The sequence below is a fragment of the Trichomycterus rosablanca genome, chromosome 23 (assembly GCF_030014385.1).
Source record: "Trichomycterus rosablanca isolate fTriRos1 chromosome 23, fTriRos1.hap1, whole genome shotgun sequence".
In the NCBI taxonomy this organism is placed as follows: Eukaryota; Metazoa; Chordata; class Actinopteri; order Siluriformes; family Trichomycteridae; genus Trichomycterus; species Trichomycterus rosablanca.
Genome location: NC_086010.1, coordinates 10,522,311 through 10,538,317, shown reverse-complemented (window position 1 = coordinate 10,538,317; position 16,007 = coordinate 10,522,311). Strand labels below are relative to the sequence as shown.

General features: G+C 36.6%; 1 protein-coding gene across 1 annotated transcript in view; it reads right to left on the bottom strand.

Moving 5' to 3' along the window:
• The window catches only part of LOC134300780 (uncharacterized), a 67,208-nt gene extending 52,670 nt beyond the window's left edge, over positions 1-14,538 (bottom strand). The window contains exon 1 of the mRNA XM_062985203.1: positions 14,408-14,538. Within this exon, the coding sequence (XP_062841273.1) occupies positions 14,408-14,538 (131 nt within the window). The remainder of the gene's footprint in view (positions 1-14,407) is intronic.
• Between the last annotated feature and the right edge of the window lie 1,469 nt (positions 14,539-16,007).

Sequence of the window (16,007 nt, the reverse complement as noted above, 5' to 3'; positions counted from 1 at the left end):
GGCTCATGCTATTTTTTATGCATTACTGGTGAGTATCAAGCACTCAGCAAATGAGTCAGCTACAAACTCCTTGGCTGATCCATAAATACAACAGCTGGCCAGACAACGTCAGAAGAATTTGATGTTATAAATGGCAACTCTTCATGTTTGTTCTAATAATAACTATTACTTCTTTAAAACTGCATTTATACTCATTGCATGGCTATGGTACTGGTTTTGGAAAGTAATCCATTTAAAATGGAAAATGACCACAAGTATGTAATGCAAGTTAAAATAACAGCAAGCTCTTTGTTCAGCTTTTAGGTACTGATGCCAAAAATCAGACACGAAAAACCATTATGCCGTAAATGCAACAAGATTTCATTCCGCTGCATTAAAATGACAACTTGTGTTTGTCTTGCTGCAGTTTTAAAGCCACTGCAGCCAAAGAGCTACAAACCTCAGACTGAACCCCATAATATGATACAACTTGTGGATCATTGTCTATTCTACTTTTCTACTATTTCTAAACTCAGAGCTTCAGATGATATACATTATTATTTATTTATTAGGATTTAAACGTCATGTTTTAAACTTTAGTTACATTCATGACAGGACCGGTAGTTACTCATTACACAAGATTCATCAGTTCACAAGGTTATATCAAACACAGTTATGGACAATTTAGTATCTCTAATTCACCTCACCTGCAGGTCTTTGGACTGTGGGAGGAAACCGGAGCTCCCGGAGTAAACCCACACAAACACGGGGAGAACATGCAAACCCCACACAGAAAGGACCGGACCGCTTCGCCTGGGGATTAAACCCAGGACCTTCTTGCCGTGAGGCGACAGTGATATATATATATATCATCTATATCTATATCAGATAGATAGATAGATAGATAGATAGATAGATAGATAGATAGATAGATAGATAGATAGATAGATAGATAGATAGATAGATAGATAGATAGATAGATAGATAGAGCTGTTAACATACATACACCCATTGTTTGTATTTATTTTTGTATATAGATTTTATTTCTTATTTTATTTTTTCTTTATTTATTTTAATTTAGTTAATTAATTTTTTTTTGCATAATGTGATATCAATAAATTTTGTATTTATGTATATATATATATATATATATATATATATATAAATAATTTCATTTATTTATTTTTAAGTTATGTATTTGTTTATTTATTTATTTTTATATAGATTTTATTTTCTTTTTCTTTATATAATTTAATTTAATTAATTAATCCTTTTTTCATGATGTGATATCAATAAATCATGTCATATTCATTACTTATATAATTAATATTATTTTTTTATTTATTTATTTATTTTTATTTAATTAAAATTATGTATTTATTTATTAGCACAATTTCTGATTATTAATATTATTAATAATAGTTATTTATTTATTTATTTAATTAAAGTTATGTATTTATTTATTTATTAGTACAATTTTTGATTATTAATATTATTAATAACAGTTTTTTATTTATTTATTTCTCTTTTCATCCCAAAGGTATTGGATGCAGTCACTCAGCAAGTCATTGATTTATAACAGGGTCACTGTTATACTACAAGAAAAGGGCATTTCCTAAACTGTTGACACAAAACAAGGTGCACATTCTTGTATTCAGGCCAAAAAGTATGGCCAAAAGTGCCTATTCGGTCAAAAGAGTCTGTATGGCTGGGCACTGATGTAGGTCAAGAAAGTCTCAATTGATGTTCCAGTTCATTCAAAGTTGTTCAGTGGAGCTGAGGTCACTGGAGTTTATTTAATTTGAGCTTTTCTTCATGTCGTTATAGAGCTTGCTTTGCACACATGGGCACAGTCATTCTGGAAAACTGTTGCTGTGAAGTTTGAAGGACATACGTTTCTTTATATGATTGTTTTTATACCTGTTAGCAATTATTGTGGCTGAAACACATGAATTCAAAAATAAGAAAAAGTGTCCCAATATTTTTCTCCTCAGACATGTGGGACAGTGATGATTGACACGTACATTGACTGTGGCGGCTTTAAAAGTGCAGATAATGGATTAGTGACATTTTATGGCAGGGCGGTATTATTAGCAATAAGCTATGGTTCGTTCTGCTGCAGATATTTCTAAGATTGCATTTAGTTTAATGATTGAATTATTTATATTAAAATTATTAAGCAGCATCTGTCAACCATTTAATATAAGCTAGAGTTGATTTTTAACATGGCCCATATGAAGGTTCAAATAAGGCAAGTGCACACAGCGGAATGAGCCAAATCCTCACTTAAAAGATTTAACCCAGGGCCTGTAAATTCATAATTACACTATCATCATGGATCAAGAGTGACTGAGAGAGAGGAAAATGCACTTATATTAACATTGATAAGCGTACAAGAAGAATTAAATCCCATTTAGTCACGTAAGCATTAATGCAGACCATGTGAGTGGCTCATCTACTCAGACCAGAGGCTTGAATGAATAAAATAAACAGTAAAGATTTTTTTAACTGCATGACCAACAATGCAGTAAGAACTCCAGCAGCAGTTTCCAGTTTCTAATAAAGACCAGGCAAGAATATGAGCTAATCTTGGATTAGAAAAGAGCAGATGACCTTTTCTGTTAGTCCGATTGTCCAGTCCATTTAGCATGAAGGATGACCACCGTACTTCTGCTCTCTCTAAGTGAGACCATTTAGCCTTTTATGCTCTTTTGGTGAAACATCAATCCCATGTGATTTGTGTTTGTAATTGCTGGGATGATGCAAGGTGAATGCAATATTTTTATTAAGCTCTGATAAATGCTAATGTGGGAAAGCAAAAGGGAAAAAACACACATTTTGGTAATGTATTATTATTATTATTATTATTATTATTATTATTATTATTATTATTATTATTATTATTATTATTATTATTATTATTATTATTATTATTATTATTAGCAGTAGTAGTAGTAGTAGCTGTATAATATAAAAATAATAATAATAATAATAATAATAAATGATAAATATTAATGTGGAAAAGCAATTAGTAAGCAACTTTATAATAATAATAATAATAATAGCATTAGTAATATTAGTAATATTATTAGTAATAGCATTATTAATATGATTATTATTATCATTTGTATAGTCATAGTATTAGCATTATTAAGATTTATTTATTTTTATTATTTATTATTAATATTTATTATTATTATTTATTATAATAATTATTATTGTATTCAATATTTTGAATATAATTATCATTATTATTATCAGTATTGTTGTTATTATTATTATTATTATCATCATCATCAATATTATTATCAGTATTATTATTATTATAACTATTATTATTATTATCATTATCATTATCAGTATTATTATTATTATTATTATTATTATTATTATTATCATCAGTATTATTATTATTATTATTATTATTATTATTATTATTATTATTATTATTATTATCATTATCATTATTATCAGTATTATTATTATTATTATTATTATTATTTTTTTTTTTTATTTTTTTTTTTTTTATTATTATTAATTTTATTATTATTAGGTCAGGATCACTGGAGTCTCAAAGTGGTCAAACCATGTCTTAATGTATCATTGCTTTTATTCACTGCATGTCTACATACTTTTGGTCTTATAGTGTGTTATATAGTAATTTATTGGTATTTAGTTATACATTTGTTCATTTTCTGTTTTACCACCGGTTTATCCAATTCAGGGTCACAGGTCACCAGTCTGTCACAGGGCACACACACACACATTCACACTCATACCTAGGGGGACTTTAGTATCTCCAATTAACCTGACTGCATGTCTTTGGACTGTGGGAGGAAACCGGAGCACCCAGAGGAAAACCACACAGACACTGGGAGAACATTAGAAGGACCCGGACTGCTCCACCTGGGAATCAAACCCAGGAACTTCTTGCTGTTAGGCAACAGTGCTACCCACCATGCAACCGTGCCATCCAATAGCTCCGCTCATTACCCTTCGAGATGTAAACTCTAGATGCTATGCCTAGAGAATGTTATTACAATACACATTGTGAGGGTTTTTTATGCCTAGTTGTTGATTCTGATGTGAAACATTAGTGGACGGTTATGCTATATGAACAGCTCTGTGATCAACACCCACCGTGTGATCGTTTGCCAGGCGCCAGCAGGGGGAATCCACTCCGTAATAGCTATCCTTATTAGCCTTGTGATTAGTAAGATTTATGAAGATGCATTCCTGAGGAGCGGACCCTGCACACACCTGTTTGCAGCTCAAAGAAGCTTCTATGATAAATTATATAACTCTGACAGATGATTTATATATGTATAAATATAAAATGTTGATGTATCAGCTTGCGAAGCCAACCTGAGTTTATGACATCACCTACAGTAGCTGGCTGCATTATTTAGGTCCATATATTATTTTATTATTTTTTACTGTTACATTTATTAAATTGTTCATTTAAAAAGGTGTATTATTCATAACATACCCACCCCAAAAATCGAATCCAATGTTTCCATTCATTTTACCATTTGTTAGCTGCAACACACTCAAAATAGTCATGACGGACAAAATAAGAGTAAAAAATTTATAGAATATTTAAGTTAACAATAAGCAGGTGGATTTATAAAGGGCCTTTTGAGCCCTTAGACGGCACTGCATGAGAAAAATCATAAAAAAAAGAGAAATATAGCCTTGTGTACTTCGGAAAACTGTTGCGACTTAACCCAGAATTCAAGAATTTCATTGTATGGTGCAGCAGTTAGGATTTTTGTGATTCTAAATTCAAGAGTTTATTTTAAGTCATAATTAGTCCACCTCTGCATGCAATAAATGCAATATGAAGCTTTATTAAGTGAAGAGAAAGTCATACATTCATTTTATGCAGAAACGCCACCACTTTTCTGGGCTCAAGCTCATTTTGGATGGATTGAAAGGCATTGGCAATGTGTGCTAACAGAGCTTAAGGTTATCTGTGCCATCCAGTCTGTTATTAGTGAAAGGTGCAAAAGCCAGCATCTGTTTTTGTATGGGGTGCATACACTGTATGGGGTGGCATACACTATTAGACCTTTTCGGGCCAACATGGAATGGGTTCCGTTCCTAATTTTAAAGCATGTGGCTGTATTTTTCAAAATAACTGGGTTCCGAACCAGGAGCGTTCGTTCCCAGTTGGAACCAGAGAATAGTAGGGTGTTCGGCGCAAACCGTGGCAACATTCGTGGCATGTAGTACAGAGGAGCATGTGTAGTACACGTGGAAAAGTCGTCTACGTCTTCTTATTACCAATATTTGATCCATGCTTGGTTTTTGAATAAAAACAACATCTGTAACAGCAGCACTAATGCTCGTGGGCGATCCATGTGCTAGTTAATACTGTTCACGCCCTCTTTTGATGACGCATCCTTAATTCCAGTAAAAACAGGTGGAAATGCAGGCCGATTCTCTGAGTAGCACCAAAGTTCTAAGAAGCCTTAACAGAACTAGTTCAAGAACCAGAGGTATTATGGTTGAATACACCTAATAATTGAATTTGGGTGTTTCATTCAGTCACATTGCGACAGGTGGATATAATCGAGCACCTAGCCATTGATGGTTCTCGACCAACGGAGTTCACCAAATTCGAGCGTGGTACGGTAATAGAACCCCACCAGTGCAACGAGCCAGTTTGTGTAATTCCTTCCCTCCTAAATATTCCAACTGTGACTGGTGTTATTAAAAAAATTTAATTTTTTAGGAACCACAGTGGAACACAGTGCCACGACGCAGCAGACCACACAGACCATGCTGAGACACATGCATAAAAGTCACCAACACTGCTGACTCAATAATTGACCCAATAACCCTTATATCACCAAGCAGGTAGCAGGTAGCTCAAAGGTTAAGGTACTAGACTAGTCCTTGGTTCAAGCCAAGTGATAGTCCTTGTGCCAGTGATAGCTCAGTGGTTAAGGTACTGGACTAGTAAGCAGAAGGTTGCCGGTTCAAGCCCCGCCACCACCAAGTTGCCACTGTTGGGTCCCTGAGCAAGGCCCTTAACCCTCAATTGCTCATCGTGTTCCGCTCATTGTGTAAGTCGCTTTGGGTAAAAGCGTCTGCTAAATGCTGAAAATGTAAATGTAAAGCCCCACCACTACCAGGTTGCCACTGTTGGGCTCTGCTTTGGATAAAATATCTGCTAAATGTCTTAAATGTAAAGAGTGATATACTGTATTTAAATAGATTTATACTAAATTTGGGGGACTCAAGTACTATACCTGGTTAATTTTATTATTATGATGGTAATAGCATGTGGAGGCCAAACACACCACTACGCTGAGTGGATAGGTTTTACATGTTTGGATTTCTCCTCCAACATCAAGTCTGACTTTACAAATAAGGTCTTTGTTGACTAAATGAGCACAAAATACCACAGATTACCCCACCCTCGACTAACTACCATCTCGTGATAGCGTCCCAAGAAGAAATAGTGAAAGCTGTTATCAGAGGTGGAAAGAGTACTAAAATATTGTACGCAAGTAAAAGTACTATTACTTTAATGAATTTTAACTTAAGTACGAGTAAAATTACTAGTCTACTCAAGTAAAAAGTAACTCATTTAAAATGTACTCAGAGTAAACGTTACTTATTTACTTGTTTAACAGGAGAGGGTGTCTCTTCTGTGTAATGCAAACAGGACAAGTGGATATATCTCACAATAGTTGTTTTTAATTAAACTATAATAGAAAAAAAAACATGTTGATACAACATTTAAAACATTTAGGGATGTGTAATGTGTCATTTTAGTACAGACCATCCCATAAAGCTTTTTCAAACTGTATAACCACTGAAGTTGGCATTAATTGTGGATTCTATAGACCAGCCTTCTTTTCATCACCAACAAATACCAAACAACAGTCATACTGCAAATCTCATAACTCAAAACAAGTCAAGGTTACAAGTGTTGTGACTTTCACTTAATGACCCAAAGAAAACCTTCAAGATGTAAGACAAAACTTTGCCATTCTTTGACATCAGACTATGTTGTCAAATAATGAAACATCAAACTCCAAACATGTTAAACTTTTAAAATCGCCCTTCCTTCCCTACTCTACACCTACAGATTACAGCTCCTTTATTTTAGCACCAGTTTATTTTCCATCGCAGAATTCACTGCAGCACTTTCCCAGATGCGATTTCTTTTTACTCAGTAACGGATGTTATTTAAAATGTAGCGAATTACAATTCTCAATACAAAACATACTTAAGTAAAAATAAAATTACTGGTTGTAAAATCTACTTTAAAAAGTACAAGTACACAAAAAACTACTCGATTACTCGATTACTACCCCCTCAATTGCTTAGACTGTATACTGTAACTGTAATGTAAGTCGCTTTGGATAAAGGCGTCTGCTAAATGCCGAAAATGCAAATGTACCCTGTCCTGTCCACTTTGTGCCCAGTATTCGACAATCAGGATCAAGCAGTTACTGATTTGGATTTAACTGAAGTCCTTTTTTGTTAGTGTATTTGTAACCGTACCCCTCTATTATTTCATCTTTCTGTATTTCTCAATAAGTATGAAACAGATATATTGATATCTGATTTCGGTAAACTGAAAGATGCCATGACTTAAGCCTCACTTCAGGCTCTCTTTTTCTCCCCTTTCCCCTGTCCTGCTCTCATTCTCCTGATTTTATCTTCATCTCCAATCTGATACACTTACATCTATACACAAACTGCCATTTGAGATTCCAGGACAAAAGTAAGATCACAATAAAGAGCGAAAAGTGACTAAACAAAGGAAATTAAACATTATGATGTGGTAAGATTGACCTGAAGGGGTTTCTATATACGGCTGAAGTTCTTATGCATGGGCGGCCGTGTTTACTAGGTCGATGTCATAACAAATGTTGCTTTGTTTACCAGGTCAGTAACCTTAAGGTATCCACCTGCTGCACAATGTCATGCCAGCCTAATACCAGCCTATGGTCCAGTTTGATTTTGTATTATTATTAGGTGGTGGATCATTCAGCACTGCAGTGACACTGACATGGTATGGTGGTGGTGTGTTAGTGTGTGTTGTGCTGGTATGAGTGGATCAGACACAGCAGCGCTGCTGGAGTTTTTAAACACATCATTGTCACTGCTGGACTGAGAATAGTCCACTAACCAAAAATATCCAGCCAACAGCGCCCCGTGGGCCGCGTCCTGTGACCACTGATGAAGGTCTAGAAGATGACCAACTCAAAAAGGCTCTGACATCTTTACATCTACAAGGTAGACATACCAGCACAACACACACTAACACACCACCACCATGTCAGTGTCACTGCAGTGCTGGGAATGATCCACCACCTAAATAATACCTGCTTTGGGTGATCCTGTGGGGCTCCTGACCATTGAAGAACAGGGTGAAAGCAGGCTAAAAAGGTATGTAGAGAAACAGATGGACTACAGTCAGTAATTGTAGAACTAAAGTGCTTCTATATGGTAAGTGGAGCTGATGTTTCTGTATAAATGTAAATCACCTTTGTGTGAAGATCTGTGCTCATGTGTGGTGCTTTAACTTGTTGCATTGCTAATTCTTCCTGCACCTTGGCATCCTGTTTCCAGATTCCTACAGTCTCTTCCATGTGTGCTTTTTTCTGCCTTGTTTTAGCACAGAACCCACAATTCAGTGCTGTCACAAGGGGAAAAAAAGCCTTTCATTACCCTGTTATACCACCTCACACCTACTGAAATGATGCTCCTAATAATTTGAACCATTTTTTCGGGACATTAAGGTGGCTTGAACTTGTGTATGGAAAGCAATTCAGTCTTTAATAACAGTTTAGGCAGCATTTGTGTTTGTGCTTGCTTTAAATCGAAATTATAAATAGAAGTTTTCTCCTAAATCAAAGCGACACACAGCACAGCAATTCCGGCGTAATTCCAGATCCGGCAGAGTAATGCGGCTGAGAGGGGGGTCTTTAGCGTCGCGTCGGAGTCCCTCGCCCGCTTTCTTCCAAGAAGATCTTCCAAGAATGTTGATAAGCAGCTCCCCGAATGAAATCTCCCCGTCCCCGGCTGCGTCTGCCTCTAATCGTTTTATTTACAGTTACAATAAAAGACGAGTCTGAAACGGCTGGGGTGACATAATAAGCGGCCCAGGAACAATCAGAACGGTCCTAAGCGCATTGCGATTTTCGCATTAGGCTAATCGCGCGGAGGAAGGAAATAAAGACATCAGTTGGATGAAACGAGCGTAATTGGAGAATAATGTAGTTAGTTTGCTCTAATCTTCTGCATAATATTAAAATGTTCTCAATGCGCCCCAGCTGCATGCAATCAGTTGCTCTGGAGGGGGATGTGCAGCAGAGAGAGAAGTAGAAATAGCGAGAGCGAATGAGAGACTCAGTTACAAGAGAGACTCAGTCTGAAGGCCTGTGCTAGACTTGACTAGCTGTCAGTGATGTTGGATGACAGAAAGTGCATTGTTTCTTTGTAGAGGATTTTATTTTCTCTTAAAACGGCATAATGCTGGAAACATACTGGTTTTAATACAGTAAATAATCACAATTCACAGTTTATTGAGTGAAAAAAAACGTCATAAAATGACTTTTTTATGCATTTTCTCCCCTTTTTCACCTGATTTTTAGCGTGTCCAATTTTTATCCAATTGCGTTACGCTTCCTCTCCACTGGTGCTGACCCCCGCCCCGATTGAGAAGAGCGAGACTGTCACACGCCCCCTCCGACACGTGTGCAGTAGCCGACAGCATCTTTTCACCTGCATGAGGTGAGTTCATATGCAGATCAGCTTTGTGTACGGAGAGCCATCAATCAGCCAGCAGAGGTTGTCATTGCATCAGTTATGAGGAGTCCCTGTCCGGCTTTTCCCATGTATGAACAACAAGCCAATCGGGCAAGCTGTAGCATAGTGGTTAAGGCACAGGACTAGTAATCAAAAGGTTGCTGGTTCAAGCCCCACTACTGCTAGGTTGCTACTGTTGGGCACTTAAACAAGGCCCTTAATTCTCAGTTGCTCAGACTGTATACTGTAACTGTAATGTAAGTCGCTTTGGATAAAGGCGTCTGCTAAATGCCGAAAATGTAAATGTAATCTTTGGTCATGTAGCCGCCCAGCCCAGCCGGATGGCAGAGCTGAGTTTCGAACCTATGAGTTCGAAATGTCAGCTCTGGTGTGCTAGGGTGTTTTACCGCTGCGCCAGCTCAGCAGCATTAAGATGACATTTTTAAGAGTAACCTAGGTCTAGTGTAGTCTTTTTTCAAGACACCCACATTTTGTCCATAACGTTTACAGCAACCCAGGCAACACAAACAATGCATCAAAGCAAAACACAATAGGATATTCCGCTAGCACACCAATGCAGAGATTCCGAACTCCTCAGTTCGAAACTCTGTGTTGACACCGGTTGGCTGGGTGCCATCTAGCTGGCATAATTGGCAGTGCCTTCAGTGCCTGCAGCAGAATCTAATTGGCTGCCGTATCTACTGGGGTGGGATGACTGGACTATGTGGGTGGGGTGACTGGACTATGTGGGTGGGGTCTTCAAATGCTTCTTAATTCATAAAAAATGGTGGCAGTCTGGTCCTACTATGGTTTACAAGATGTAACGTAAATAGATTAGGTGGACCAACTAGGTAGGAGTGTCTAGTAGAGTGGACACAATATTTAAAAACTCCAGCAGCGCTGCTGTGTCTGATCCACTCATACCAGCAAAGAGCTGATAAAATGGACAGTGAGTGTAAAAACAAGGAGGTGGTTTTAATGTTATGGCTGATCAGTGTATATAGTCTAGACAGTTGGAAACTGCAAACGATTCACTTTTTTTTTCTTTAATCTGTAAATCTCCATACCAATGACTGTTTCATTTAAACATTAAGAAAAGCTCTATAAGTTATTTGATGTACTATATGTTAATGTAATCTCATCTCAACCCAAAAATCTTTAATAAATAATTAATCTGATGGATTCCATTACAGTCTGGAAAAATTTAGTAAATGTTAGTCAGTCGAATGAGCAAAGCCATTGTTATTAGAGCTCAAAATAGCTAATTATTTACATTTGATGAGACATGAAGATCATTTATTATTATTATTATTATTATTATTATTATTATTATTGTTATTATTATTATTATTATTATTATTATTATTATTATTATATTTCAATTTATCATTATTTAATATTATTATTATTATTATTGTATTGTAATTTATCATTATTTATTATTATTATTATTATTGTTGTTATTTAATTTATCATTATTTATTATTATTATTATTATTATATTTTAATTTATCATTATTTATTATCATTATTATTATTATTATATTTTTAATTTATTATTATTTATTATTATTATTACATTTTAATTAAACATTAATTATTATTGCAATTTTTAATGGTTATTTTTTTATTTTTTTATTTATTTTGCTTTATTATTTTTTTTCCCCTTCCCATTGTTAACCTAGCTTTTATTATATAAAGCTGCTTTGAGACAATGTTCATTGTAAAAAGCACTATACAAATCATTTTGGATTTGGATGAGCAAAACCCTTGTTATTAGAGCACAAAATAGCTCATTAATTACATTTAATGAGACATGAAGATCAATTTTTCTTCTTATTATTATTTTTATTTATTATTATTATTATTATCATTATAATTTGTATTTATTATTATTATTATTATTATTATTGAAACCCAATTATTAAAGTTGCTTTGAGACAAAGTTCATTGTAAAAAGCATTATACAAATCATTTTGACTTGACAAATACAAATCTGGTTTCTTATACATTTCCCCCACGCTTTTATATAAACTAATTTGTATCTTTACTGTTAAGCTATAACCACAAACCTTATATAAACTTGTTATTGCTGTTAGGGTTCAATCCCTTATTAAATACAAGGGTTCATAATGCTTTTCTAGTCTGGACAGTTGGACAGACATTGATGAAGCAATTTGGGAAATTGCAAAGGGTTCACAAACTTTTTCTTGAATCTGTAAGACTTCATACCAGTGATGGTTTAATTTAAATGCCAAGAAAAGCTCTATAAGATCTTTTAGAATGAAAGTTCATGAGTCTTAACCATTCAGATTTGATGGTGAGTCCACAGATTTGCAAAACAGCTCATTAATTACATTTGATGAGACATGCAGCTAGCTAATTAATTCGACTTTTGACCCTAACTGAGGGGTTAATTAAGTTTCATTCTTTTCCACTACAAATATAAGCAAGGCTAAATGAAGTTCCTGTTCATCCTTCTTCCTTTGCTGTATTAAATTATTCTCCGAAGTTGCAGCGCGAGAGTGAATCAGCACAGCCACCAGTAGCCCGGCTGAGGAATTATAGGCAAGGTTATTTGTTTCCCCTTTGGCTTGGTTTCGTCTACGATTTCGAGGCTTCTCTTCGCTCCAAGGCTGTTATTGTGCAAGAAATCGTCATTAGTCGGTGGAACAAATAACGTGGAAACGGCTGCGGTTTCCTCCGCGCCGCATCCCAACCCAACAATGAATTAATCAAATTAAAATTCCTTGTTATGCGATTTCGCTTTAATTTCCACAACCAAGCCCCTATTTAACGTTTGACTCCAGCAGAATGAGGAAGTCACAGTTAAGGGCCTGTCTAACAGCGTTATATTAAGGAAGAATTATCAATCCTTTAAGCTAATTTGGATAACTTAGAACTATAAAAGTGAGCGATGGTTTTCAGGCTGCTTGCTTTTCCCACACCTCTTTAGCTGTAACACACACTTAATAGACTTTGTTCTTTTCTTCTTGTTTACCTGCCATTTAAATCATTAAATCCCACTAAATGAATCCAAATCAGCAAACACTCACATATGTAGACTTTTTGGGAAGGCCCCGTCTTCTTCTAACCTCAGTCTCAGGCTGTTATGCCGATGGAACCTGAGATATTTCATGTTTTATATTCTCGCCTTCATTTCATTTATTAATAAACATCCATTGCTGCATTTCAGGCCTGCAACACATTCCAAAAGTTGGGACAGTAAAGCATTTACCACTTTGTAATGTTGCCATTCCTTTTCACCACACTTAAAAGACGTTTTGGCACCGAGCTTTAAGATGTGCAACAGTACGGGGTCGTCGTTGTCGCATTTTTCCTTTCAAAATTCTCCACACATTCTCTATTGAGGACAGGTCAGGACTGCAGGCAGGCCAGTCCAGTACTCGTACCCTCTTCTTCCGCAGCCATGCCTTTGTAATGTGTGCAGCATGTGGTTTTGCATCGTTTTGTTGAATAATGCATGGACGTCCCCGGAAAAGACGATGTCTTGAAGGCAGCACATGTTGCTCTAAGATCTCAATGTACTTTTCTGCATTAATGCTGCCATCACAGAAGTGTAAATGACCTTTACCAAGGTCACTGATACAGCCCCATACCATGACAGACCCTGGCTGTTGGACTTGTTCCTGATAACAGTCTGGATGGTTATTTTTGTCTTTGGTCCGGAGCACACGGCGTCCTTTTTTTTTTCCAAAAAAGACCTGGAATGCTGATTCGTCTGACCACAATACACGTTTCCACTGTGTGATGGTCCATCCTAGATGCCTCCGAGCCCAGAGAAGTCGACGCCACTTCTGGACATGGTTAACATAAGGCTTCTTTTTTGCACAGTAAAGTTGTAAGTGGTATTTGTGCATGTAACTCTGTATTGTAGTGGTTGATAAAGGTTTGCCAAAGTAATCCCTCACCCATGTGGTTATATCAGCTATTGTTGAGTGGTGGTTCTTGATGCAGTGCCGTCTGAGGGATCGGAGATCACAGGCGTTCAGCTTAAGCTCTTGTGCCCCTGGCCTTTATGCACTGAAATTCCTCCTGGTTCCTTGAATGGTTTAATGATATCATGCACTGTAGAGGGAGAAATATGCAAATCCCTTCCAATCTTTCTTTGAGGTTCATTGTTTTTAAACATTTCAATCATTTTCTCACACATTTGTTGTCAAACTGGAGATCATCTGATCATCTTTGCTCATCCTTTCCTGGATGCTGCTTTTATACCAAACCATGATTACAATCACTTGTTTGGAATCACATCATTATTTAGTTTTTTCACCTCATTACTAGCCCTAAATTGCCCCCGCCCCAACTTTTTTTGGAATGTGTTGCAGGCCTGAAATGCAGGAATGGATGTTTATTAACAAATGAAATGAAGTTGAGCAGATAAAACATGAAATTATCTAAAACTGTCTGCAATCAAATAAAAGTCAAAGTAAATGTAAGGAACACTGCATTTTTATTTTATTAGCATTTTTCAGACTGTCCCAACTTTTTTTGATTTGTGGTTGTAATTTTTTATACTTTTACTAAAGACGTACTTTAAAGACAGTCTTATGTATTCTAAAAAAGCAAAATAAAGTGTAACATCAACATTAGAGCTTCGTTGTTCCTCTCAGTCTCTTTCTCTCCGCGTTACCTCATGGCTGTGGCGAGTGCCATATGCCTCGACAAAGCCGGCGAAGGCCTCCAGCGCTGGCGTAGAACAGTCATTAGCGCTACGCGCCGCCCAGCCACCACAACACATTTAGCCTCATGCTGGACCTTCATTATGACACACTTCTATCAGATGGCATCTCTGGCTGGGCCGTGGCTCAGGGCGAGAGGAGGAAAAGAGGTTCTACAGCCCGTGCCCGTTCGCGCCCCAGCGGGTGAGGCAGAGCGGGCGAGATGAGGCAGGCAGAAGCCCCCGCGCTGGCAGATGTAGCGGTGCGGCTTTATGGAAGACCACCACGGAGGCAGGGATGGTGCAGGAGCCATCTTTCTAATGCCTCGCTCAGAGTGTCCATGCGAGCACGCTGTTGTAGCAAAACAAAAACATTTGGCCTGGCGCATTTGCATCTGCTAACATACTGTACGTTTTAATCATTTACACACACACACACACACACACACTGGATTACACTTTCAAACTCTTAGAAAAGTAGTTAAATTAGATCATGGCTTTGTAAGAGAAGACAATAAACAGCATATATACGCTTGTAAGGGTCATGTACGTCTTTAGATTTTAATTATTTCTGTATATATCCATGAAAACACACTGATTTGCAGTGCTTTATAAATGTAAGTACTTTAGGTCATGACACTTTTACAATGGTTGCAGTCAAACTAGCCCAAACTAGTCAAAGTTCTCAGGCACAGGCACATCAACAACTGTAGTCGATTATAATGACTAGGAAGGAATTAGGAGCACATGTCAGGGTAAAAACATTTGAAAACCTTTTATACCACTTGATTATTTATTTATTTATTAGGATTTGAACGTCATGTTTTACACTTTGGTTACATTCATGACAGAAACGGTAATTACTCATTTACATTTACATTTTCGGCATTTAGCAGACGCCTTTATCCAAAGCGACTTACAATACAGTTACAATATACAGTCTGAGCAACTGAGGGTTAAGGACCTTGCTCAAGGGCCCAACAGCAGCAACCTGGCAGTGGTGGGGCTTGAACCAGCCATCTTCTGATTACTAGTCCAGTACCATAACCACTAGGCTACGACTTGCCCGATACACACGATTCATCAGTTCACAAGTTTAATGTCAAACACAGTCATGTAAAATTTTGTATCTCTAATTCACCTGAATGCATGTCCGGAGCTCCCGGAGGAAACCCACACAGACACGGGGAGAACATGCAAACTCCACACAGAAAGGACCTGGACCGCCCCACCTGGGGATCGAACCCAGGACCTTCTTGCTGTGAGGTGACGGTGCTAAACACTAAGCCACCATGCCGCCCTCCATTTGATTAATAATCTAAGTTGCTGTATGTATCATTTTGACCCATATTATTATTATTATTATTATTATTATTATTATTATTATTATTATTATTATTTCATAGTATAGACAGTATAGCACCTTGACGAGATAGGTGTGTGTTGGCTACACTGTATAAGATACCTGCTCAGATTGGATTTCTGCCTTGCACTAAAAAAAGAAATAAAAGTAAGGAATGAATGAATGAATACACTATAGATCATCAAGTCACTTCAACATGTTCTGTTTCCT